General features: G+C 47.4%; 1 protein-coding gene across 1 annotated transcript in view; it reads right to left on the reverse strand.

Annotated features, from left to right (window-relative positions):
* Window positions 1-227: 227 nt before the first annotated feature.
* Window positions 228-27,604, reverse strand: part of CLASRP (CLK4 associating serine/arginine rich protein) — a 36,581-nt gene continuing 9,204 nt past the window's right edge. Inside the window, exons 3-22 of the mRNA XM_054998750.1 lie at window positions 26,134-26,247; window positions 23,354-23,451; window positions 23,091-23,192; window positions 21,242-21,321; window positions 19,812-19,896; window positions 19,045-19,190; window positions 17,858-17,954; window positions 16,689-16,767; window positions 16,365-16,438; window positions 14,768-14,809; window positions 12,857-13,078; window positions 11,037-11,291; window positions 10,749-10,928; window positions 9,584-9,623; window positions 3,133-3,193; window positions 2,946-3,004; window positions 2,372-2,418; window positions 2,169-2,251; window positions 1,487-1,511; window positions 228-427 (exon numbers count right to left, since the gene is read on the reverse strand). Coding sequence (XP_054854725.1) covers window positions 385-427; window positions 1,487-1,511; window positions 2,169-2,251; window positions 2,372-2,418; window positions 2,946-3,004; window positions 3,133-3,193; window positions 9,584-9,623; window positions 10,749-10,928; window positions 11,037-11,291; window positions 12,857-13,078; window positions 14,768-14,809; window positions 16,365-16,438; window positions 16,689-16,767; window positions 17,858-17,954; window positions 19,045-19,190; window positions 19,812-19,896; window positions 21,242-21,321; window positions 23,091-23,192; window positions 23,354-23,451; window positions 26,134-26,232 — 1,917 coding nt within the window. The 5' untranslated portion in view covers window positions 26,233-26,247 and the 3' untranslated portion in view covers window positions 228-384. The remainder of the gene's footprint in view (window positions 428-1,486; window positions 1,512-2,168; window positions 2,252-2,371; window positions 2,419-2,945; window positions 3,005-3,132; window positions 3,194-9,583; window positions 9,624-10,748; window positions 10,929-11,036; window positions 11,292-12,856; window positions 13,079-14,767; window positions 14,810-16,364; window positions 16,439-16,688; window positions 16,768-17,857; window positions 17,955-19,044; window positions 19,191-19,811; window positions 19,897-21,241; window positions 21,322-23,090; window positions 23,193-23,353; window positions 23,452-26,133; window positions 26,248-27,604) is intronic.

Below are 27,604 nucleotides of genomic sequence, written 5' to 3' on the forward strand. Positions count from 1 at the left end.
GGAGCTTATGCTAAACCAGAAATCGCCACATCCTCTGATGGCAGGAAGGAGCGCACGGGGCACACAGGCCGGCTCTGCTAACACAATCCCATGCATCTGGTCCATCTCACCACAAGGATTCAGATGTAAGAAATAATATATAAATCCCTATGAATGTTTGGTCAAAAGGAGCAAAACCATTTTAACACAGCCTGCAGGCTCTTGATGAAGAGTTTCTGTCATTTGGTATGGGGAAGTATTTATTTTTTTAACCATCTTAAAAACAAAAACAGCAATGTACAACAGTTATTACACAGTAGGAGTAGACAACCGCGGGGGTGGGGGGTCTGGTGAACTGGAAGGATGGGAGGTAGGGCAGTACACACATTTGTGCCGGAACCAACTCTAGTGGCGGTAGTGAGGGCTCCGGGATCGGGACCGCGAATGCCTGTTGGGAGGCAGAAGAGCAGGCTTGGTTAGTACAACCGGCGTAACAACATCGCAAGTCAAGCTCAGATTCTCAGCTCCCGTTTTCTATCACTATTGCAGTGGCTGGACACTGGCTCTGGACGTAACATCAAGCTGACCTAAAGCCAGAGCACACACAAATCCTAGCATTTGCCTCTCCCTGCAGAGGAAGATGAAAAAATCCTGGTTTAAAACCACCTCTGGATACTTGAACTAAATAATGGAGAAAAGCGAGATTCAAATCCAGCACCTTAAAGACTAACAAGATTTCCAGGGTATAAGCTTTTGAGACTCAAAGTTCCCTTTGTCAGGTATCTGACAAAGGGAGCTTTTACTCCTGAGAGCTTGTATCTTGGAAATCCTGTAGGTCTTTAAGGCGCTACTGGATTCAAATCTTGCTCACCTACTGCAGATGAACAGGGCTGCCCACCTGAAACTATACAATGCAGGTGTCTGATTGCTCCCCCCTCAACCCAATTAAGGTGCACTTGCATTTGTAACTGGCCTGAGTCTTAAAAGTGGCATTCCTTTAACAGGTTCCACCTGAGACGGAAAGCGTGTGAACCAGGCCACAAGCAAGGGGTGCAAACGTGACCTGTAAAGGCAGCATTAATGTTTGGACTTGCACTGGGGGATACCACCCCCCCCCTTTTTTTTTTTTGCTAAAGCTGGAAAGGTAGAGCTTTGGAGAACTCTCTATGCTTAATTCACCACTCAGAACTTCTTGGAAGGATTTTGGCCACTCCGCCAGAGTTCTGTGGTGAGAGGACGGAGACAAATTTGAAAGACAAAATGGGGTCACACCCTCATGTAGTGGTAAGGGTAAGAACTGCAGAGTTTTCCCAGCTTGAGAGATCACTGGTCTATGTTAAGCCTGAACGGGGGGTGGGGGGGAGAACCCATGCCAAGCAGCCCAAGTCATAACTGGGGAAAGGGCCGGTTCCGAAGGGTATTTTTCTCTTCCTAGACGCTGGTTCCTCAGGCAACAGGCCTGCTGCCCCTATCCCAACCCCCGAGCTGTAAAAGCAACAAAATTTACCTCCTTGAAGAACTATATTCTCGACCTGAAAGACAAAAGAGGCCCACACACAGTCAAGCATCTCCAACTGCATCCCTAGCGTTGTGCAAGCTGGCAAAGCTAGTTCTGTCCTGCTTCATTTTAAAAGGTTCTCAGTTTCTCAAGGCAGCCAGCAAGAGACAAGGAAGGCGTTCGGACCAGGGAGAAGAACAGCAGCTGCTGAAGGATGGAACAAGTTGCAGGGCATCCCGTACCCGTCACTAAGAGCTCATGCCAAACAGCAGTCCGCAAAGGCTGGACATTTTATTGTTTTTTAACAGAAGCTGCTCTTTTATTGTTTTTTAACAGAAGCTGCTCTTCGGATGCAAGCGTCCAAACATTTACAGCTGTCACTGCCTGCACCCAAGTCAACCAATATCCAGCTTGTAAACCAAAACTATTCCTCACCCAGCTATGCCAGGGCAGATCGAAGCAATGGGTCAAACTGCCGATGACGACAATCGCTGTTATCCCACACCGGGAAGATTGCAAGGGGTGTAGCTGTTTGGCCAAGGCAGCCCTAGTCTTTCAGGTGGAACTCTGAATTTCTGGGGGAGCCTTACTGATTCCAAAGCGCACACACACACACCCCTTCCCAGGTTCCCCCACTCCTACTCAGCGCACCCTCATGCTTCCAACTCTCTCAAAAGCCCTGAGCACTCACTGTAACGTGGGGAAGGAGACCGGCTCTGGCGGCTGTACTGCCTCTCCCATTCCTCTCTTTCTTTTTCTCGGCGCTCGCGCTCCCTGCCGAGAAAAACACGGGGGCGCAGGTTAAAGGTGCAGATACTCAACCAACTCCCTCTCTGCCAAGCTCCTCCCCACCGCTCCATGCCGAGAGGACAGGGAAACTGCGGGAGGCATTACTTCATCCTGATCTTCCGAGCCATGGCACGCAACTCGTCTTCTCGCTCCTGGAAGAGAGAAGGCGGGATGCCAATCAGCTGGAGGACCTCCAAAGAGGGGGGGGGGGCAACAAAGCCTGCAAGGGGCTCTGGAAAAGCCAATGGTGGCACGGAGCCTGGCGGCCTGCCGCAGGAACAAATTTGTAAGTTCTGCCGTGAGCAAGCCGCTGCTCCTGCAAGTGGATTATGCAGATCTGGATTCCCAGCCAGGATATTACTGGATAATTTTGTGTGTATTTGCGGGGCAGGGGGGAGAGACTACAGACCTTCCCTCCTGGTCCCTGAACATATGAATCTGCTTTTTACCAAATCAGACCATTAATCCTCTCTAGCATAGCTGGTGCAGAGCTGCACAGTCACAGCCTCGGTTATGACAGGGAGATGTGATCACAGACCCAAATCTAGCCATCCAACTTTTGCTTCAGCCCTTCAACTACGCTCAGTATAATCTCTTTGCTCCAAATCTCTTTGCAACGTGCAATTTTCTCCGCTGGCAGAATAAGGCTTTTCTGAAAGCGGGATTATTTGTGCCTTACCTGTCTTTCGTGTTCCTGTTGCATCATCTTCTCCTGGGCGGCTTTTTTATCAGCTTTAACTGAAGTGGAAGAAAGGAGGCAGAGAGGATGAGCGTGAAAAACAAATCTGGGAGGGGGGAGCAGGGGAGAAAGGAACAACAGGGGAAAGAGAAAGGATTTCCCTGCCCGCAACCCTCGTGCTGCTTACACTGCCGGTTAAGCGCCTTCTGCATACGCAGCTTCAGCTTCTCCTGTGGCGTCAGCTTTGGCTACAAGATAAGCAGAACTGTGTCAAGGGGCTGTGGTCCCAGGCCAAGAGGCAAAGAAACGGGACTCACAGACAGGCGGGAAGGACCTCAGACAAGACAGCCTTCCAAACAGCAACGTTACTGCAGTGACCCAAAATTTCAACGAGGAAGGGGAAGGAAAACAAGAGGGCATTCAACTCAACAGCCTCCTCTAGAATGAAGTCGGAAGCTTCAAGGAGATTACCAAGGCAGCATCCCCCTTTCTAAGGAGACTACCCAGAGGCCATCCGCTTGCCAACGGGGGGGAAATGGGGCCAGCCAAAGGAGCCTTTGGCCACCACAAAAAAAACCCCAAAGGAACAAGGTTCTTGGGAAAGTGGCTTTTTCCCCAAGTAACAGCTAGAGAACTGGTGCTCATGAAGAGAGGCAACAGCCCTTGGCAATCCAAGCCAGGGGTCCCCAAGGATTAAAAGTTGCAAGGATCCAGCTTCCACAGTGCAACAGGTTGGATCCTGAAGATGCATCCAATTTAAGACACGGGACTTCTTCCAAATAAAGAGCCTCTTGTGCTGTGAAATGTATCCACAGGGTTCAACCCAACGGGATGGGCTTGTAAGCTGTCACTCAACTGGAATGAGAAAGAACCAGCTCTAGACAGCAGACACTAAAGCCGCCTGAAGTGGGTTAGAGGGCACACGCACGCACACACCTCCCCCTCTTTTTCGGGTCATTACGTGCCAAAGACCACTACCAAATGTGTCAACTGGCCAGTGAAAGTATCTGTTGGACTGACAAAACATTTTGAGCCGCAAACCTGGGCCTTCCTCTTATTTTAACCTTCTGATAATAAGTTCTCTGCTCCCTTCCTGCATCCGGAGTACTCCAAGAGCTGCGCGTGGGGCTTCCGGAATGCCAGAAAAAGCCACTGGTGCTGCTCTGAAGGCATCACATTATTAGAGCCCTGAGAATCCATTTTTCCTTTTAAAAAAACCTGCCGTTGAATCCAAACTAGCTCATGTGCAAACAGGAGGAGCTGCAAACTTGCACCTGAGGTGGTCTACGATTCCCAAGCTGCAGCCCCTGATGCCATGCCATGCCCAAGAGCAGCTGCAACGTGGAGAGATTCACTTGGCGTGCACGGCTTCGGGTTCTTTAGACCCACGGCTTTAGCCCTCACAGTTAGTAAGAACAAAGGACTGATCACCTAAGAAGGCAGGCCCAGATTCACGACATCTCAGGAATCAACACACTCAGGCAGACTTTTTAAAAAGGATTTTAAGTCCTTGCTCGACCCAGCTGAAGCCAGTGTGGACTTTAACCGGGTTTCAGTCTTGCATACAGCAAGATTCCCCACATATGCCACTTACTGGCTGGTATTCTACCTCTCAGCCAAATCGGACGCTTTCCTCCAAGCCTCTTCTATAAGCAGAAGATTCCTGAAGCCAAAGGAAGGCGTCGCACTTGGCGAAGCAGAATGGAAGGAGAAAAGCTGGCATCGTGAACTTGGGAGTACCCCACGAAAATTATGAACCCAGCACCACGCAGACGGTAGTTCCTCTCCCAGTGGTCCACCTTGTGCCCGTCGGTCACTGGGACTCCTGTTAAGACTGGATGGGTCAGGACCTGCACATCTGTAACTTGGGGTCTGATTCAGCAAAGCGTTTCTTTGTTTGAGCTAAAGTGTATGCTCAGGACTTCCAAAGGGACAGTTCCCAAGCGTGATCACATATATATTTTACTGGGGGGCAGGCAGACCACTCAAGCCCAATCTCAGACTCATTTCCATGCCGATTAGGAAGAAATTAACCGACATACAGTTGATTGCAGTCAAAATACTGAACTGCGCACAGATGGAAGAAAGCTGCCAACCACAGATTCTGTGATATTAGCGGAGCCGATAAAATACCTTCCCAAATAAGAGGAATAGAAAATCCTAATTATCAGTGTACATTTTCATGAGAAACGGCTTGTCATACTCCCTGTTCAATATTATATCTGATAAACAGAAGGAAAAACAAAGTCTTATATTTACAGTTTCAGGACTGCTTCAGACAGCAAACAATTGAATCTAATTTTAGTTCACTGATAACAATTCACAGGCAATGCTTATTCAGTATTCAGAGTCATAATTACAAGTGTTGTTTACTGGAAACTTGTGTAACTTATGTTGAAATCATGTTTAATGTGATTTGACATTTAAATATTTTTTTTAAAAAACCCAAGTTTCTCCAAAGAACTTTGTATAATGTGGAAATCGTATCAATAAGAGGACCATCCAGAGAAATAAAATGCTGTAAATGTTTAAGGTGCCACTGGATTGGGCGGGATGAGGTGGTACAAGAGATTAACCCCTTTGCAATGTTTGAAAACTAGTTCAGGATTCCTAGGGCAGAAACCTCACACACTCCACCTTGAGTCAAACCAGTACAGGTTTGTAGGGGAAGTGTGACTTTGGGCTCCAGCAGCAGAGTAAGGGCTGCTTGTGACCTGCCTGCCCAACCCTTGGCCTCTCTCAGCCCAGTGTGTGAACAGTCTCCATGGGGTGTGTGTGTGTGAATCTGTTAGGGGAAGTATTCACAATGGGATACCTAGTGGCTCATTCACACAAGCAATTTAGCAGTGGCTGCTTCCGTCAGCAACAATCCTGTATGCCTAAGCCAACCCTCGTAGATCCAAAGGAGTTAGCCGTGTTAGTCTGTAGTTGCAAAATAGTAGAGTCCAGTAGCACCTTTAAGACTAACCAACTGTATTGTGACATAAGCTTTCGAGAACCACAGCTCTCTTCATCAGATGCACCTGACGAAGAGAGCTGTGGTTCTCAAAAGCTTGTGCTACAATACAGTTGGTTAGTCTTAAAGGTGCTACTGGACTCTTTACTATGCAGCCAACTCTGTCTCTTTCCCCCCACCCCCCTGCATTAAAGAATGATTTCTTTGGTAGGGTTTCCACACATGTAGCCGGTGGGAGTGGTACAGCCTCGGGAGCTATCTCCGATTCCCATCATGCATTTCCACATAAATCACCCAATGTCAAGGGACGCGGATGTGAAAGTGGCCATAGATGGATCCTGCTAATCACCTCTGACCCCATTCCATTCTCATGCCAACCTTCCTCAGATATACAGGCAGGGCTCTTTTTGTGCAGCACTCACTGGCTCTTGGGGAGCGGGGGAGGCTTTCCCAAGTCCTATATCTGTGGCCAGCCACTCTGCAGGAGGGAGAAGAAGAGATAGCAAAGCCCCTTCCCCTTTGGCCTCGTTTTACCAGTCTGCACATTCAGCCTCCTTGGAAAAAGGGTGCCGTGCAGGTTGGGTTCAAGGCCACAGATGTGCTGATGGCGACACTTTCCCCTGACACAAGAAGCTCTTGGGAAAAAGGCGCAGCTATTAACAGAACAGATCCACAAGAGCCAACTTGCTATTATAGCATTGGTGGTTGAAAGTCTCATCGAGTCATAGCTGACTCACGGTGACCCCTGCTGGGGTTTTCAGGGCAAGAGACTAGCAGAGGTGGTTGGCCATTGCCCATCTCCGCACAGCGACCCTGGTCTTCCCTGAAGGTCTCCCATCCAATTAATAACCAAGGCTGACCCTACTTAGCTTCCCAGTTCTGATGAGATCAGGCTCTCCTGGGCTATACATTCGTCCAGAGTTGCTGAAGGCCTAAGAAAGCGGGATGCACGAAGCGAAGCTTTGTTCGGCTCGCGGACTACAAGGCGGCAGCCAGAAAAAAGCAGGCCCTTGGGCATTAATCCGGGACCAAAGCAGCAAGAGCAGATTTTGCGTTTTTTGCTGGCCTGATCTCTGCAGAACGTGAACCTGCGATTTCCCGAAGCGGGATTAGCTGCTCAACCTTCTATGAACTTCCTATGGCGTGTGGCTGAAAACAAAGAAACCTGGGCCAAGAAAACACGTGATTGTATTGTCGAAGGCTTTCACGGCCGGAGAACGATGGTTGCTGGGGGTTTTCCGGGCTGTCTTGCCGTGGTCTTGGCATTGTAGTTCCTGACGTTTCTCCAGCAGCTGTGGCTGGCATCTTCAGAGGCGTAGCACCAAAAGACAGAGATCTCTCAGTGTCACAGTGTGGAAAAGATGTTGGCAGGTCATTTGTATCTACTCAGGAGGGGTGGGGTTGAGCTGAGTCATTCTGTAAGAGTTTCCCAGGGTGTGGAATGCTAATGGCGGGAGGCTTCACTGTATCCTGAGGCGGTTCTTTTGCATATGGATTGGTGCTTGATGTGCTAATCTTCTCTGCAGGGCTATTGTCGGGTGTGGAGTGTTTTGTTGGCCTGGTGTTTTTCAGAACTGGAGCCCATGCTCTGTTCATTCTTAAGGTTTCTTCTTTCCTGTTGAAGTTTTGCTTATGCTTGTGAATTTCAATGGCTTCCCTGTGCAGTCTGACAAAGTAGTTGGAAGTGTTGTCCAGTATTTTGTGACACTGAGAGATCTCTGTCTTTTGGTGCTACACCTCTGAAGATGCCAGCCACAGCTGCTGGCGAAACGTCAGGAACTACAATGCCAAGACCACGGCAAGACAGCCCGGAAAACCCCCAACAACCAAACACGTGATTGTTCGGCTAGACTCTTCAAGCACAGGCAGGAAGGAGCTCATTCTGAAGATTTATAGCGCGCAGCCTTTAAGACTACAGAGGCAGATGGCACAAATGAGATAAGGAGAGTTCGGGGCTGTTTAGAATTTCCCGAAAACCTGCAAGAGGTCCCGGATAAACAGCGAAGGATTTTTTGGTAAAACCCACTGGGATTTCTGCCCCCGCCCCCAAAAGAGCAACTCAGGAGGGTCATCTCAGGTTGATTAGCATGTCAGAAAATCCCCATCCCCGTTACCAAGAGACTCCCGTGTTTCTACATGTACACACACACACACACCCCAAGTGACTGTCTTGGGCCTGGTGTGGCACTTGTGACGAAGCGAGAAAGACCCTAATTCATGTTTACATGCTTTACCTCTTCAAGAACGAAAGGCAGCCTCTACTCCTGAGTTGGCAACACTTTCAGTTCACTTGGTGGTTGAACAGAGGTCCATTACTCCAGGATTGAAAAGAAGGTCAAGGTAGTCCCCTGTGCAAGCACCGAGTCATTACTGACCCATGGGGGGACGTTGCATCATGACATTTTCTTGGCAGACTTTTTAGGGGGTGGTTTGCCATTGCCTTCCCCAGTCATCTACGCTTTACCCCCCAGGAAACTGGGTACTTATTTTACTGACCTCAGAAGGACAGAAGGCTGAGTCAACCTTGAGCTGGCTATCTGAACCCGGCTTCCACCAGGATTGAACTCAGGATGTGAGCAGAGCTTGGGCTGCAGTACTGCAGCTTACCACTCTGCGCCACGGGGCTCTGTTCACTCCAGGATTACTCAGTTTAAAAACAGACAGACATTTAGGACTACACAGTCCCAAGCAGAAGCCCTGATCAGTAAGATAAACCCACTCATACAGTTTCTAATCCTCAATGGAAAACATGAGCTGAACAAGCAATGAGCAATTTTGCTACAGGTTCCTGTCGTGTAGGCACACAACACTGAAGCTGGACCCCAAGATTGTTGGGAAAAGCCCACAGCTCAGGGGCAGAACATTTATCCCGTAAGTCCGCTACCAGGGGGCCAGTTCCCAGTTGAAAGACTCAAGGAAGAACTGCCCAAGAACTGGGGAGCCACCCCCAGAAGCAGAAGGACAGCTTGGAGGAGTAGCCATATGCAAGTCCAACTCTGTATATATGGCTGCTTCACGTGCAGCCAGTTTTCTGCACCTTTCCGACTGCCTTGTGGAGCTCAGTTGCACTGGATTTCCTGAGGGCTGAATGGGGACAGGCAAAGGAAGCAATGATGTACCGTTGGCTAAAAAGAAGGCCGCCACGAGATAAGTGGGATCCATGTTTGGATCCCGGCACAGACGACTTCCAGAAACAACAGCTGCTTTGCAGGATCCATGCAGTAAGAGTCAGATTAATATAAGCCAATACAAAGAAAACAAGACCCTCATCGCAAGAATGCCCACCCGCACCCCACACACACACACCGCCACCACTACCTCAAATCGGCAGCACTGATCTAGATTTCTCTTTGCTACGTAAGTCTCTTTTAGGTACCCAACATCAAATTCTGCACAATCCCTTTGGCCGTCAATGACGTTAAAGCTCAGTGTTAAACCTCTCTGGCCCAATGTCCCAACCCCGCAACGCTAGCCTAGAAAATCCCCAGATTTAGTTTTGTTTTCCTAATTTAGCCAGTGCCTGAGATGCTCTCCGTCCCTGCCAGAGTCTGAAGCGACCACGTGGGGCCATCCGCGCTCTTAAAAGCTCTCCTTTCTTTTTGCCTGCATCTCTATCGCTCCCCCGAGTCTGTTTTCTGCAGTGATGGGAATTTTAAAAGGTGAGGTTTAAATTCTTACTGACTTTGGCAGCTCCTGTCTCTTTCCCACCGGCAGTTTCAGCCCTAAAGAAGGGGAGGGGGCAAAAAGGAGGGAGAGAAAGGAAGAGGATAGAAGTTACAGGCTGGTCAGAAATGGATGAGGCCCAAAGTTCACCCTAAGCTGGGAGAGAAGAGGTTTTTATCTTGGAACCAGGATGCAGCAAGGTCCGCGTGATCACGACTCCACCGATCTACCTTGCTCAAAAGGAACAGTCTCCCAATATCTGCGTGGATCACGTGAACCAGCGTGGCATAGCAGGCCAAGAATCCATTCTGGGTCTCGGTCTTCCGTGCAAGCCATCTACTCGCATAAGCAAAACCAAGTCGCCAAGATCTTTCGGGGAACTGCAAAAATTGTGTTATGTGCCGTTAAGTCGCCTCCGACCTAGGGAGACCCTATGAAGAAAAGACCTCCAAAACGTCCTCTCATTAACAGTCTTGCTCAGATCCTGCAAACTGGAGGACATGGCTTCTTTTATTGAGTCAAGCCATCTTGTTTTAGGTCTTCCTCTTTTCCTACTGCCTTCCACTTTTAAGCCAGCACAACAACCAAATTTGGACCGGGTGTCAATACAGACCATGGACTGGATCTGCTCTGTACAGTTCTGTGGCCACAGGCAATGCAATGCACAATCTCTTGGCTCTCGCTTCCCAGGCTGTGAAACAGGGACGGGAGTGACTTCCTTCCAAGACTAAACCTTCACAAACTCCAAGGATTCAGGGCTTCCATCTACTGTGGCATGGTACACAGAGTGTGGCCACACGTCTCCCCACTCAGGAAAACATCAAGGCTTTCCAGACTGTAGGTTTCCCTACGACACGTTAGCTTGGGAGACCGATCACAGAAAAGATTGCCTCCGATCACTCGGAGAGGGGCTTATTCTTAAGTTTCTAGCTCTTCTGACTGCAATGAAAATACAAGCTTCATAGAATGGGAACAGTCAAGAAACCAGGGAGGCTGCCAAACAGAAAGTCCTAGCATTCTGCAGAGTTCCTGGCCTCTCTTCCAGACAAAACTATATAGAAGGCAGTATGCAATACTGGTAAAAAGAAAAATATGAAAGGTTACTTCTTAAAAATTCTACCGGTTGCAGAAACCCCGAGAATCTCCCAACTTCATCATCAAGACAGGAGAACAGGGGAACTCACTTTTTCAGTTTCTCCCCCACGGCAGGGGAAGCCGCAGGCCTCAGCAGCTTCTCTCTGGCTGGAGACGCTGACCTGCTGCGGCTTCGCGATTCGCTGTCACTTCTGCTGCTCCGACTGCTACTCCAATGCCTTCCTCCCCGGCTGCTCCACCGGTACCTTTCCCCAGACCGGGAATGGCTCCTAAGGACAAAAGACTATCAATATCAGGGGTTTATGTCTGGTCCCCGGAAATCGGGGCCGCTTGTCCGTAGAGAGTGGGGCAGTGCTACGACCGCCTGCCCATCTTACCTGGATCTGCGGCGGGAGCTATAGCGCCAGCCTCGCTCTGTTGAGCGGGATCGGGAGTGCCGGCGTCCGTCCCGCGAGCCTCCCGCCGAGTACCGCCTGGTTCTACTGCGGGAGCGGGAATATCTGTGGCTCCGCGAGTGGGCATAGCGGCTGGCTCGATGGTACCCGCCAGTCCGGTGAGACCGTGAGCTGGAGCGTGAGCTTGAAGACGAAGTGGTGGTGGACGTGGAGGAAGAGGAGGATGTGGAGCGTCGCCTGGAAAGCGGAGAGAGAGCACGCTGGTTATTTGGACAGAGGGCAGGTGGATCAGCAGGCGCGGCAGGAGGGGTAGGGAAGATGTCCTGGGCAGCTGAGCCCCAGCCTTGCTGAGCAAGTCCCATCAACGGAGAGAAGCTTCCAAGTTAGTGACCGACTGCAGCTGTGGAGCTCATGCAACTCTGTAAAGTTCTATTCACACAACCCCCATTATCCCCTTCTTTTGTTCAAACAAACCCAGTGCTGGAGAAGGAAGGAAGGCTGTGATATACCCCGGGGGGGGGGGGTTCTAGACCAGATGTAGTCTACGGCAGAAAGGTAATACCAGTCTATTGCAAGATCTCACAGCAAGTCCTTGGATCTTGCTTCTGCTTCCAACCTAGCACAGACATTCCTCTCTCAAGAATGCCAGCTTGCCTTTTACAGGAAGCTGGGGAGAATTTTGTCTAGTGGTGCGGTCAAGCCAATAGAAAAGTTGCATGCGGGAAAGAGGTGCTCTTGGAGAGGAAAGAGACACTTGATAGACTGAGATTCAGGCAAGCTGCTAATACACAGCCAGCAGCCCATCACGTGCAGTCCACCTGCAGAACTGCGCATATTTATACGAACATGTGCAGAGTGCAGGCACAGAAAAGGGGCCTTCCTACAGAACCAGCATATGGTACCGGGTGCAGAACTCAATTTTCTAAAATCTCAGAGTTAAGGGTCTTTTGGGGTTTGGAGCAGGTATTCCTTTTAAAGAGAAAACAATGGTGGCATTTATTGGAGCAAGGAAAAGAATTTCAGGGATGTGACTTAGCAATCAAAAATATGGCTCAAAAAGACTTCTCCAGCAATCGGGGTTGGCAGTCTCAGTGCCCTACTGATCTTCTTGTTCCTTGCCATGCTAGCAGAACCAGCATAAGGAAAAGAGTGTGTGCTTCTATCTCAGTGGCTTTCTATATGGAGAAAAAAAAATAGAGGGGGTGTTGGAGAGGCCCAGTGGCATGTGAGCCCCCACCTGCAGTCTGAAGTGGTACAGCCCAGCCTCAGGAAGAAGGAGGGCTGTATCACTTGCAAAACTGCAGAGTCTGGGGTTTCAACTCGCAGTAAACCAGCATCTCAAACCCTGGGAATGTCACCATAGAGAGAAAAAGAATGACTATATTAATTCAAGCTGAACACACAGGGTGTTTTTGATCTTCTTCTGGGAAGGAACAGTAGCAGCAACTGAGCTTATTGGAGGGGGTGGGGGGGCTACACGGTGAGGAGCACAAAAGAGCTCCAGAATCCACCTCCCTTTTTACTCCCACCCACCTCGACACCCATTAGACCAGTCCCCCTCCATTTCCCAGCATTCCACAGGGTAACGCTGGGTTAGAAGGAGAAGGGTTTCCCGACCAGACTTTGCAAGGGCTGCATGAGGGTTGGCTGACAAGAGCCACCAATGGGACTGCAGCCAGACCTTTGCATTCAGCGTGGTTGGGGCGGGGGGGAGAGGGAAAAATAAGAAGTCAACCTTTGACCCCGGAACGGTCTCTTGCTTTAAGGTTTGGGAAAACGAGGCGGGCGTGAAAGTTACCGACCGGGAAGAGGCGCTATGACCTGCCGCAGCGCTGCCCTGCTGCACTTGGCCGGAGCGTGCCTTGCCGAGGGTGGTGGGCTTCCTGGGAGCTCCTCCGGCTTGAGCGGCTGCTGCTTCCTCGTCGCTGCCCCCAAAACTGGTGATGAAGGTGATCTTTTCCTCGTGACCCGGGGAAGGCGAGCGAGAACGGGAACGGGACTCGGAAGTGGACTCGGAAGGGGACCTGAAAGGTGAGGAAAGAGTGTTAGTGACCAAAAGATGAGCAAGGGGTAGCCAACTTCAGCCTGGCTTGGGTCTTTTTTAAAAATTAGAATCCCCAAAGCCCCGCAATGTCTTTTAAACAAGAGTGCACACTACAGGATCACTTGACAGTTAATACTAAATGTCACATCTACGAAATACTTTCAGTGATTAAAGTAGCTCACGTACACGTACTTTGGTGATTTTTACAACAACCCTGTAAGGAAGGCAGTTTTGTTATCCCCACCCCCCATGCCCCATCCAGCAGAGGGGAAACTGAACCCTGAGAAACAGGGACGTGCCGAAGTCCATTCTAATGAGTCTGTGGCCAAAGCAGGATTTGAACTAGGCTCTTTCCAGACCCCAGCTTATTTTCTTGCCCTCGCCCCAACACAATATCAGGCAAAACTGATCAATGGTTGTTGTGGGTTTTCCGGGCTGTATTGCCGTGGTCTTGGCATTGTAGTTCCTGACGTTTCGCCAGCAGCTGTGGCTGGCATCTTCAGAGGTGTAGCACCAAAAGACAGAGATCTCTCAGTGTCACAAACTGATCAACATTAAGCAGTTCCCAACTAGACATTCATGCTTGAGAGACAAGAAGCCTTTGGCTAGACCAGGCCAGCACTCTTTGCAAGAATCTTCAGAGCCAGCAGGCACTGGAACGGTCCACTGATAGAAGGCGATCCACCTTCTGCTCACCCTCGGGGCAGAACATGCCTGCAAACGTCTTGCCTCCAGGGACCAGAGCCAGCTGAGTTTGCAGAGCTCTTGTTCAATGGACTCTGAACATACCGTGGACCAAAATACAACTGTTCTCTTGCACCAAGTTAAGCAACCAGTGTGGATTTTTCCAAGGGGGCTTGCCCTACTTACCCCCTTTCCTGTAACACACAGTTATTGTATGCACACTCAGAGTGTATCCAAATTACATCCTACAAACACAGCTAGGTTCTTGGTCGCCAAAACAACAATCCCCACCCCCGCATTCCTTGAACCACAACAGGAAAGAGGCTATGGAACGTTCTGTCCACAAATTGGCATGCTCCATGCTTATGCTCTTATGAATTGAGTCTCATGTGCCAATTTTTGCCTTCTCTATCTAAAACAGAGCTGGGCACGAACCGAAATACAAACCAAAGTTTGACACGAAGCAGGGTGGTTTGTGGTTCGCAAACCGGCGGTTCATTAGAGCCCATTTCTGGCAAACCGCCACAAACTTTAGGCCGGTTTGTTTGGTTCGTTTTTTAGTTCATCACTGCAAGACAGCCTAGCACTGATCAATTGTTTTCCTAGGCAATGGGGGTTGGGCTTTCTGCAGACCTTCTGCTGACCCGGAAGTGACCTGCTGACCCCGAAGTGATGATTTGCTGACCCGGAAGTGATGTTTTCACAAACCAAATGAGCCCATTTGCGAACAGGGGCAGGTTTGTGAAAGTTCGTGGTTCATGAAACGTGACAAACCACGAACCTCATGGTTCATTTCTTTTCCGGTTCGTGCCCATCTCTAATCTAAACCCATCCCACTGTCAAGACTTTTCCCAGTAAACCCCCGGTGCCTATGCCACTTGCTGGAGGTTGGAGAAATACTCCAGCTTTGAGAACCCACAAGCGAGTTGGTCAATCAGAAGAAAACTGTGAGAACAGCCAAGAGGAACAGCTGGGAGCTACTCACCGCTTGTAGGGATCGTAGGTGGGGCTGTCTCTCCGAGCATAGCTGCAAAGACAAAGAGGGTATGAGGAGGAAACTGACACCTGTCTGAGAAGGCCAAAGGCATTGTGGGAGGCTTGGGAAAGGCTACCACATTGCCAGAGCTCTCAAATAAGCCCTTCTGGCCCTATTCAGTGACTATGATGTATACACGCCTATGCCCCACTTCCTAAGCCCCCAAGCGCAACATCTTCTCTTCCAAACAGTAGGCTCAGGATCCAATCTTCAGGGGCCCTCAGCCCATCCAGTCCAGCTTGTGCTCAGCTCTCCTGCCTCCCAGGTTAACTTAGCAAAGGTGTGCATTTATATGTTTTACTTTAAATTTTATAAACGCTCATATTTTAAATGAGGTTTCAACTGTGAAATGTTTTAATGTTCACCCTGGGGACCCTATTTGGGTGAAAAGGCAATATGGAATAGTTTTCAATAAATAACAAATTAATGTTTGCAATATATCTGTCCCCCCGACCCAAAACATCAGTCATTAATCTATAGCACCTAGATTAAGCTGCGTCATTAATTTGCAAGTCAAAATAGTGCTCCCCCCCCAATCACTCATCACCCCAGCAGCCGGAATCAAAAGCCCTCGAGCTGATGTTCCTTCAGTCAAGGCCACAATTTCCATCAGATACAGTGACAGCGATTGTGACCCAGGTGGAATCCGGTACTCACAGGCCGGATAGCCACTGCAAACAGCACAGATGAGAAGGGGGGCTTTGACTCTGATAAGAGAGAGGGAGCAGATCAGGGCACGGCTGTACTGAGGAACACGGACCAAAGGGGGTCAAGGTTGGAATGGTTCAAGCTCCCAAACAGAGATTAAAAAAAAAAAGACACTCCATTTGCTCTTGTAGATGGATCAGGGATGAAAATTGGTAGATGCCCCCACACTCAGAGTCTCTCCACATGAGACATCTGACACATGAAGAACACGTGTCAGGAGAGGCAATGTTAGCCAGGAAGGGTAGTTTAAAAAGATAAAGCCAGCAGCATGGCAAAGGCTTTGCTATAAACTGGGGCTGTGTGAAGGGGCTGTGAAAGGCCAGAAGGGAAACTTCTGCCCATTAGAACCTCTCCACGTCCAAGTCTGGCTCTGGAAGGTAGCTCCAGCCCATTTCTATTCCTCGCTGCCCTGTGGTTGTGATTCCACACCGTTTTAGACTGGAGAGGTGAAATTGACAGAGCCTTCGGGGAGGCAAAGATGAAATTAATAAACCCTCTGAGGAGTGATCTCCTCCGGCTCTATCTTTTTAAACTACGCTTCCTGGCTAACACTTGACGAACACGCGCCAAGGCATCTCCTGTAGAGAGAGCGGAGTACTGTAAGTTCCACTTCTAAGCCGCCCCTCCCCCCGCTCTGCCCCACTGTAAAGAAGAAGCTTATCACCACCCACTTGCAGAATACGTAGTGCCTTCTGCCCTCCTAGCTCACACCCAGCAACCAAAGCACTAAGAATCACAGACACTAAATAACCCAGCTCCCCCGATCCACCCCGGTGTGGCAAGAAAGATGAAACTCCATGGTAGCCTACTCAGTCCCTGTCCAGCTCAGCAGCCTTACCTTGGAGGACTGATCTTCCTTCCTTTCAAACGTTTCTCTCGGAATTCCCTTCTCTGTCGCCGAGAGCGACGGCCCTGGAAGAGAGCAGGTGAAGGACTTTACAGAAGCTGCCTTGGTAAGATAAAAGCTCAGAAAACGATCACCTCTAGTGGATTCTCCCACTCCGGTGCAAGAAACCCTGGAATCAGATCGTGTCCTTCCTCATCAGCCTCTTGTTAAGAGCAATCTTCACGGGAGGACGGAGAGACAAAATGCAGGGGCAACAGGGAAGGGGTTACATATTCAGAAGGACTCAAAACTGCCCGTGGTCTCAGCTCGCCTCACCGAGTACATGGCCTTCTCCTCTTCCAACGCTTTGGCGTGTTTGATGGCTTCTGCCTCCTCTTTGTCTTTTCGCAACATCCTTCCAGGGAAAAAAGACAAAGTAAAAGGGGGGAGCAGAAGGACAGAGACTCAATCTGGAGGATCTCCCTAAAACAGGAGCCTTCTAAGAACTCTGCTATCTGCTAACAATATTGAATGCATTCATGTCTCCTTTTCGGCCTCAAAAGTCAGGAGGTTTGACATCCAACATTTCTCTCAACCAGGACTTTTTTTCTGGGAAAAGAGGTGGTGGAACTCAGTGGTGGAACTCAGGACTGCACAATGATGTCACTTTGGGTCAGCTGGAACAACGGGGGAGTTTTTTAAAGTTTAAATTGCCCTTGGTGAAAATGGTCACATGACCAGTGGCCCCGCCCCCTGATCTCCAGACAGAGGGGAGTGTAGATTGTCCTCCGCACCACTCCAGCGGCGCGGAGGGCAATCTCAACTCCCCTCTGTCTGGAGATCAGGGGGCGGGGCCACCAGCCATGTGATCATTTTCAAGAGGTACAGGAATTCCTTTCCACTGCGTTCCTGCTGAAAAAAAGCCCTGCTCTCAACACCTCTTACAACCAAGGGCCCCAGTGGCACCTCAAAAGACCTACAAATGTTTTTATTCTATCATAATAAAAACCTGCTTGACTTTAAGGTGCCCCAAGACTCCTGACTGTGCAGCTCCCTCTCGAAAAGATGTTATAACCAAGTTCCACACACACACCCCAAAATTACTTGTAATTGTCTTAATTTCTTTTGAAAACAATCCAAGGCAGTGGAGAACATCACATCTGTTTCAAGACATTATGAAAAAGTATGTCTTCGATCTGTCCCAAGTGAACTTATTGCCTATCAGCTTCAGTGGTTGATCTCAAACTAGCAATAGAGGGGGGGAGGGAAGGATTCATAATTGTATAACCTTCAGTCACAAGGAAGGTGTATCAACTTCATGATTGTTTTGGTCGCCATTTTCTACATATTATTCCAGCTCTGTGATATCAACAGCTGGGGGACACTAGACCAAATATTTCTGCTAAGCTAGCAGACAAACCCAACACTCAGCCTGTCACTGTGGAAATGTGCAATGGATGTGCATGAGCTCATCTCAAGAACCCCCAATGGGCCAGGCCCCTTACCGGACAAAATCTCCTTCCGCCATCCCATAGGTGGTTGCCTGCTTATTCAAGTCAGCCACTTGTTCCTGGTTCAGCTCGTCTACGTCGACTTCAACATCTGCAAACCAGAGGAGGACACTGATTGGCAGCAGCGCACCCCAAAACTGCCCACGTAGCAGCCCAACCTCTGTACCCCACTTTGTGCATCGAATCAATAGGGCTGCTGCTGACTCTCAATACAAAACTCCAGCTTTTGTGTACTTTTGGATCCATCTGGCCATATAATGAAGCTGAGAAAACTGCTTCAGAACAGCCCAAAGATTTGTACATGTGGAGTTTTGACACTTGGAACAGCAAAATTCCATCCACCTGCCACAAACAGCTTCTGAGATTTCCCCTCTCCTTGAAAAAGTGCTTGACATGTAGCATGAGGGGTGGGAACTGCTGTTTGTCTGGGAAACAGTCCCCTTACCTACCTACTTGGGCACCCAAACCTGGGCACAAAGTTGGTTTTGGATCCTCCTGGAGAAAAAGAATTGATCCCAGCACTGCACAACTTGCATAGCTAATCTTGGACACTAAACAACACACACCCCTTCAGTGAATGGCAAGAAACACTAGCTAGAGAGACAGCAGAGTCCTCCATCTTTGGGGTAATTAATTCCTTGCGAATAATAATAACAATAACAACACTCAATTTATATACCACCAGGATAACTTAGCGCTCACTCAGAACGGTTTACAAAGTGTGTTGTTATTATCCCCACAACAATCACCCTGTGAGGCAGGTGGGGCTGAGAGAGCTCTGGAAGAGCTGTGACTGACCGAAGGTCATCCAGCTGGCTTCAAGCAGAAGTGGGGAATAAACCGGTTCTCCAGATTAGAGTCCCGCTGCTCTTAACCACTACACCAAACTTAAGGAAAGCAGGCAGGGGCTGCTGGCTCCTGGAGTATCTCAGCAAAAGGAGAATTCTGGGTAAAGGAAAGTGGAAGCAGGCGTCTATGCAAAATGACTCTTAGACGCCAGAAGATTTTCGAAACGTTATTTTCCTACGGTGCAACTCTTGCGTGCTAAAGATGCATGCACTCAGTACAGTTGAAGCAGACTGCAGGGCCAGAAAGAGACATATCACGTGGACAGATAGGGGGACGTGCTACCAGTGTGCCCCCGCCAACTCCAAATGGCAGCAGTGCCTTGGGAAACATACCTATATCAGGAATTACTTCATCCTCGTCTGTATTGCTGTCCTCCTCGGAGTCATCTTCGTCCGCTCGTTTCTCAGGCGGGTTCTCAAGCTCTGCCACTGTGCTGTCCTCGTATGTGTAGCCAATAGATGCTTTTTTCTCTGCTAACCTAGTTGGAGGAATACAACTTTCAGATATTTGGCCTCAGGAGGGACATCTCTGCCCAGCATCTACATCCTTCTAGTGCCAAGAGAAACGCTCTTTCTCCCTTTGTGGCCTAGGAATTGGATCCAGAATAAATTTTCCACCAGCAGAATGGAACTTGCTTGTCTCTCCTCTTCCCACAGCAGCTCACTCCTCTGTACAAAATGCTGATCTTGGGGGAGAGCTGTAAGGAAACCGCTAACCTGAGAACGTGTCTTTGGAATAAAATGGCTGAACTTAGGTTCAGAATGGTAAGTGCTGTTAAGTTGTGGCCTAGCTCAGATATGTGGTTACGGACAGGGCTTTTTTTCTGGTGAAAGAGGTGGTGGAACTCAGTGGGTTGCCCTCGGAAAATGCCCTTGGTGACCTCTTAGCAATCATGTTTGCTGCTATTTGCATAGTCCTACCCCTTCATTTGCATAGCTCCACCCTGGGCTCTGTAGCTTGGTCCCACTCTAGTGTTATGGAATGTAACTTGTACTTGGCCCCATCCATGGGCACAAAAGGCTAACACTGCAGCCTCCCCTGCCAAAATTCAGAATTCAGCTCTGCCTCAATGAGCGTCTACAGGTCCTACTGCACTCACTTCTTTTTCTCATCCTCGTTTGGCTTCTGGAGTCCCCCATACAGTTCATCAATGTAGATCTGATAGAGACATTGTTCCTCAGAGACTGAAAGGCAGAAATTGAGATGATGCGTATCAGGAAGAAGAGGGGGTTGTGAGATTACAGTTCTCCCCCTCCCACCACACTCATACACACACTTCTGGCACAACAACAACAACAAAAAGCTAGGAACACCATACATGGAAGCTGCACTAGATAGCCAGGAAGACAGACAAGCATGAGTGCTTCTGGGAAGAACTGCTCCCTGCCTTGCCAACCCAGGGGCCGCCTTTAGGATTTGATTAAGTGTCCTCTGCCGCTTCTTCGGGAAATCGCACCCCAGGGGATAGGACACAAAGTACTGCACAGAGTGGAGCTAAGAGGCCCACAAGAGACTGTGCTGCTCTCAGGGGGAAGGAGGGGTGTGGCAGGCAGGCAGAAAGTGGCACAGCTTCTCTCCCCCCACCCCCCGCACCAGTGCTGACACCAAGCTAGGCTTCTACTCCATCTGCAAACACACAAATTGGCCCCTCTGCCGGGGTAGGTGCCCCGAAGACTGGTCACAACAGGGGAGAGCCACCTTACCATTAGTGGGTTATCCCCTGTACTCCTTGAAGGGCATATACCAAAAGGATTTGGGTTGGAGTTCCTTCTGTCTTTAACACCTTACCCACATTAAACCATGCTTTCTATCCCCATCTTAGTCTTGCCTTTCTGAGACAGACAAGATAACACCAAATAAACTGTAAAAACAGTAATGGAGGTCCGAGAATGTAAAACTTTAGCCTCTTCAACAAAAACACTCATCAGCATGGGACAGAAGGTTCAGACAGCCCCCTCTGTCATGTCTGTGTATAGCCATGCCATGTTTGTTTGTTGGTTATGTCACTGATGCCACAGTATACTGAAGTTATAATGCCTTGATGCTAACCTATTGTATTCTCTCCTTAGCCGGATACTCTCCATATTGTAACTGTTGCTTTTCCAGCCCAGACAGGGCCTCTCGCATTATCTCACAGAAGTGTGCAACTCCTAGTTAGATGACCGTGGGTGTCTAGATGCCAGATGCTGGGAATGTCTTATTATGTACTGATTGTTTAATCATAACTATAAAGGGTTCTCACAGGACCCATGTAATCTTGCGCACCAAAACTTAACAGCTGCTAGAGCGCCGGAAATTTCAAGTATAACACAGTCTTTTTGTTTTGCCTTGTCACTTCTACCAAGCTCCGTGATGGAGTTCAGACCTGAACTGTAAGAATTCTGAATAAAGCTTTTCTACTGGAACCAATGCGTGTTCACTGCAGAGGGGACGAGGGATCTACCTGCCAGGGACTGACATTCTCTTCCCTCCCCAAAAGGCCTCCCTCTCAACGTCAAATGCGAGGAAAGTCAAGGAGGGGGGACTTACTGCCAGCAAAGTCATTCTGCACCAAGCCTCTGTATCGTTCGTAGTTGCATTTCCTCTCATCCGATTCCTGTTCCGGCGAGCTGGAGGAGGGAGAGGCAGGGACCGGGATTAGAAGGCCAAGGTGTGTACAAAAAGACTGGCAAGAACACATCCATGTTTCATGCTGATCCCACCTTGCTCAAAGCTAGTACTGACTTTGAGTTCAGTACAATCCCCAAAACTTTACTTTTCAAAATATTCCTAGACCTCACGGTCACGGAGATGTTTGAAAAAGACGAAGGGTTGTGGCATGATATTGAGATTCCAGCACTAAGGCGAGATCTAATTAATAGCCTACTGGTAGTAGCAAAGTCACTCCCTGCCTCGCATTGGAATAACCAAGCACACACCCCCCCCCATTAAAACAATGGCTATCGGAAGTATGGGATCGATTTATTATTGGAAAAAAATCACAGACAGTTTGCAAAGAGATGCCACGTCTTCAAGGTCAACTAAGTTTTATGAAAAATGGTGGCCCTTTTTTGAACATATCAATAACGAGGAGTTGCAATTGCCAAAACAAATATACCGTTCTATTTTCGATCTGTAAATAGTGTTAATTAAATACTGTAGTTACGGTTAACGTTGGCAACAAAAAGTTTCATAATGAATAACACAAGCTGTGTAAGCTATTGTGTTAGGTTACAGGTTGTAAAGTCAAATATTTTTGTGCTCCGTACCACAGCGATAAATACCATTATTAATAAAAAATATTTTTAAAAAAGATGAAGGTAACCTCTGCGCTTAACACTCAGTTGCTTTATCTTTGCAAGATGAAAAGAGCCACATCCCCTGTTTTTCCAGACTCCTTTTCCTTGCTTCAAGGCTCCAGTGAACTATTTTTTTTTTATAAAATACTTTATTGTTTTATTCCGAATATAACAACCCGTCACCAACATCACCCGTGTAGGGACCTCCAGGCGGTAGATACATAAATATTATTCCATACAATATTATTTCATGTTCACAATTACTCCCTGTACAACTCATTCCACTTAGCCTTATAATTAAATTAACCTCTCAATTTCCTATTAACCGACTAATCATCTCAAATTGTTTAAACGTTTCTAAGTACCCCACCATCCTTCTAAACCAATTCTCCTCTTGTTCCCTAACCTTTAACCCATTCATTCTACGTATCTTCATCGTAAGGTACTCTAAAACTATTATATTATTCATATTTCCCCTCCAGTGATTAATCGTCAGTTCCTCAGCTTCTTTCCAATTCCTTGCTATAACCTGTCTTGCTGCTACTAACATCAAATTTATCCACTTAGATTCCTCTCTTAACCTTCACCCTATTCCATCCAAATTAATAAGTGCCATTGCTTTAGATATGCTTACCCTTCTTCTCAATATCCTCGACATTTCCATACCAATTTGATCCCAAAACTTTTTTACTAAAGGACAGTTCCACCACATGTGACTGAACGTTCCCCATTCTCCACATTTCCTCCAACAATTTTTACTCCCCGATTTTGAAATATAATATAACTTAACCGGTGTATAGTACCATTTCTGTATCATCTTCAGACCTTGCTCCTGCATTAACCTAGATGTAGTAACTAAGGGAGGTAACCTAAACATCATTTCCCACTCTTCATCCCTAAATTTACTTTGAATATCTATTTCCCAATATTCCTTCAAAAATTCTCTCGGTGACTCCCCTGTGCCTAATAAAACCTTACACAATTTTGAAACTATTTTTGTTTTATCTTCTCATCCAGTGAACTATTTTATCATACAACCCCCCCACCCCGAAACTGAAGCAAGAGATGGTTTGTCTCAGAACTCTCAGCAAAAACCTTACATTGGGTTTAGCAACGGAGGGGTGTACATAGGAATGTAGTCCAGGTGAGCTCGTACATCAAACCGGTCAATCATATTGTTGGTGTCCCCCTGCCACGGCATCCTGCAAAGGAACAAAAACATCAAAGGAAGGTTAATACGTTTCCCCAAAATGCTTGGATGCCTTAGAAATCACAAAAATCTGGGGCAGGCGAGATTCATTGATCTTCAGCAGACAAGGTGCCCCTCTGAAAGCAAAGCCGGTAGACAAGGAACACGACTTACATATTGACGGGACTTTCAGCCGCAAGAGCCACGGCAGAATCCAAGTGGACCTTACACGCCCGGCCGTGAACCTGCAGAAACTGAGCTGGGTCCTTTTTCTAGAAGAGAAGCATTGGATATGAAGAGCTTGCAAACGCTTAAACAGAGAGAATGATCACAAGTTTAGCTAAAGCCAGAGCAATGCACTGTAAAATCCACTTTGCCCTCCCTTTCTCTCAAACATGGCGGGGGGCTTGGATAGGGGTTACAGCTCAGTGCTAGGGCACAGGCTTTACAAGTGTAAAGCCCCTATCCAGTCTCTAAATACAAAAACAGCTGCTTCAGGAATAAGAAGAACAACCAACAACAAGAGCCTTCCCGAAGTACAATATCTAGGTCAATTTTGTTGTTGTTGTTGTTTTTTATATATATATATAAAAAATGCAAAGTGCTAGAAAATTGTGCAAAGTCAAGATATAAATGTAATCAATTTAACTAACTGGTGGGGCAAATCACAGAATCTAAGGTTGTATTTTATACAAAATCATTCAGTAAAGATTCATTACAAAAATACATATATTACAAACAATACATATAATCGAGGTTCAATACAATTTCTGTAGAACAAAAATCAATCCCAGTATAATGAATTAGAAATGCACACAGGCATCCAGCTCGGATCATGAATGAATGAATCTCCGTTCTGAATCAGTTGCCTGCAGAAGTCTTGCACATCTACCGTGCCCCAAACATCCACGCCTACGGGTTTTGCTGGCATATGTTGTCCAATCCTGTTTCGTCCATTCACTTCTTCATAGGCATTTAAATAGCAATTGCTACAGTCAGTCAAATACCACCATGTTGGTTAACTCCGGACGGTCTAATGCCAGTCTCTGGCAGCTCCCGTTAAAAAGATTTAGATAGCAGGAGCTGAAAAAGACATGTCTGCCTGGGACCCTGGACAGCCACGGCCAGTTAGAGTAGACAATACTGTCTGTGTATTTATTCCCGCCTGCCCCCCCCCACCGCCCCTTTTCTCCCTACTGAGGTCCCAGAGTGGCTTAGAACGTCATTCGTCCCTCCATTATATCCTCACAGGTGCCACACAGTGAGATAGGTTAGAAAAGTAACTGGCCTAGTCTCCGAATGAGATTCTATGGCAGACTAGGGGTTTGAATGGGGATCTCTTAACCTGATACTAACCACTACACCACACTAGTGCTAGGAATGATGAACCAATGGTCCCATTCAGGATAAGTCAATTCCCTATATTCATAAGAAAAGAAACAGGAGAGAACTACAGCTTTGATCAGGACAGCAGGAATTTGGGAGCTGCTGGGACTTTGGCATGAACAAGTTCGCGCGAGTTAAAGATCCTTCCTTTTCTCCAGTCTAAATTACAATTCAAAGTGCTAACTCTTGGGGGAAATGAATCTCTCTTTCCCCCTTTTATCTACATGGGCCAGTACACATTCAAGATTTAGGGAATGCCATCCATCCCAGATAAATCATGTGACTATCTTAAACATCTCAGTGACACCAGAAAGAACCAGCAGTCCCCAAATGCAGTTGCCTATGGAGGAGCCGCAGCTGAGTGCTACGGCAAAACCGTTGCAAATACGAGGGCCCAAGTTCAATCCTTGGCATCTCCCATTAACACTTTCCCCCCCGCGTTGCCTCCATCTGATATACACTGGCGAAGTCACCAAGTTTTAGACTGTAAAAAACTGAGGATGCTGGGGTAGAAATAAAATCAAGGGAACCATCCTATTGAATGCTCTGAAGCTATCTGCTGCACAGCAACATCATCATCAGTAACAGAGAATAGTGAAAAGGGCAAGAGTCCAGTAGCACCTATAAGACTAACAAAATCTGTGGTAGGGTAGGAGCTTTCGTGAGCCACAGCTCACTGATATCAGATATCTGATCATTAAGGGTGTTCTGTCAGACATGCAAGAGGGAAGTGGACATATAGGAAGATTTTCTTCAGATATCTGATATCAAATATCTGAAGAAGTGAGCTGTGACTCACGAAAGCTCATCCCCTGCCACAAATTTTGTTAGTCTTATAGGTGCTACTGGACTCTGGGTATCTGAAGAAGTGAGCTGTGACTCACAAAAGCTCATCCCCTGCCACAAATTTTGTTAGTCTTATAGGTGCTACTGGACTCTTGGTATCTGAAGAAGCGAGCTGTGACTCACAAAAGCTCATCCCCTGCCACAAATTTTGTTAGTCTTAAAGGCGCTACTGGACTCCTGCTCTTTTCTACTGCTGCAGACAGACTAACACGGCTACCCATCTTGATCTATCTCCATGGAGAGAACAGTGAAACATCACACACTCACTTATGTCCTGATGCGCTCTGTTTGTGATCATTTATTTTTATAAGATAAGTTTTGTTAAGTTTTCAAAAATACAAAGAAAGAAGAAAAACTTTTTAGTATCAGATTCATGTGCAAGATAGTCCATTACATGGTCAGTATTTCAGAAAATTTGCAATATAAACATCAATCCATAGAAAAGGAAACTGAATAACCACACACACCCCTTCTTTCTCTCTTTATATAGTGCACAGTCCATTTAAATCTCTCCAAGCACTTTAATTTTCTTGCTTTTTAACCCACCTATTCAGTTTCCTTTCTCTTTTCTAACAATTATGTATATTTTAAGTGAGCATCATCTTACTGTTTGTGATGGTTTTCTGTCAGACATGCAAGAGGGAAGTGGACATATAGGAAGATTTTCCCCCGTAATTACCCCACACTTGCTATCCTTTCCCCCATACTTCCACCACACTTACTATCTTTTCATAATACTCTCGTCGACGCTCGGCTCGCTTCTTGTAATCCACCATCATTCCCCGGAGCTTCCGCTCATGCTTTCGGGCTTCGTGCCACATCCTGCCTTCACCAAGCTGTTCAGGGAAGAGGGGGAACACACACATATTAGAGCCAGAGGAGGAAAAGAAGGAAATTAACCAAAGTGACTTCCCAATGCACATGCAGAATGCTCCACGGCTTTGACCATTAATGGCATTATTTACTTCATTAGGTATCAAGTGCGCAGTGACAGTAGGAAAAGACTGGCCACATGTAAGCAACTGAAACAGCTTCCTGGAATCTGGGCCAGGGAACAGTGGTATACTGCTAGAACTAAGAAAGCCTTCTGAACCCAAATTATCTGCCCTCAAGAGAGGGTGCCTGTTGTCTTCCTTCATTACCCCACAGATCTAGCCTTAACTTCCTTGGCTGAGGGGTGAAGACCACCCGTGTATTGAATATGATTGGACAGACACCAGATCTCAGCAAAATTATCCACTTTCAGAGGCTGCCCATTAAACCTCTGCATGAGTCCACCCAATCAAGAGGCACACCCAGACCAAGTGATTCCGTGCAGAGGCACAGGAAGAGAAAGCACACGCCAGAAAGTAAAGCTTCTTGGGAGTAAGAGCGAAGGATACAGTTTTAATGCAGAGGAAGCGCTCTAACATTCTAATCCTTGAACAGAACTGATAAATCAATTCAAGACACACACATGCAAGAAGGCTGTGCTGTCCTACACACCAATTATCACTGGTCCTGTCTCCATTCTTAAAGGAGTTTGCTTGGGAAGGGGAAAAAGGCCAATTTGCCTGGACATTATCAAGGCATTTCCCAGCCGCTCTGGACACTGAAAAACTCCACTCCAACCAACGGAATCTACTACGAGCAGCTTAATGGAGGCAGTATGTTATTTTTCCTCCACAACAATTCATTGTGGAATGGCCTGAACAGGTCAGGAAGACTCCCACACTCCTGGCGTTTCACAAACTGAGAAAATCAGAATTATTCAGGAGGGCATTTTTATAAAGGAAACAGAGCCACAGTGTAACAGGTCAATCCAGCAAAATGCATGGCATTTCTACTGCTCTAATGCCGTGCTCTGCATTGTTTAACAGGTTGTGTTTAATGCTTATTCTTCGTTCAGACAACAGCTTTATTGCAAATGTCTGCCATCCCAGTCCTATTACATTGCTTATTAGACGTATCATCCTATTGATCATATCGATTTACATTAGTGTAATCCTCCTGGAGTCTCCTCAAGAAAGATGGACTACAAATAATAAATGAATGAATTTCCTGAAAATTTAGCTTTAAGCAAACGCAACTGCCCACTCAATATGGTAGTCAACTAACCCTTCTGATTAAAGTCTAAGGTTTCTTTAACTAGGAAAGAGCCCCTGAAAAACATGAGTGTGTCTCAACAGTCACAAATATAAGATTCACAGCAAA

The sequence above is a fragment of the Eublepharis macularius genome, chromosome 15, assembly GCF_028583425.1.
Source record: "Eublepharis macularius isolate TG4126 chromosome 15, MPM_Emac_v1.0, whole genome shotgun sequence".
Lineage (NCBI taxonomy): Eukaryota > Metazoa > Chordata > Lepidosauria > Squamata > Eublepharidae > Eublepharis > Eublepharis macularius.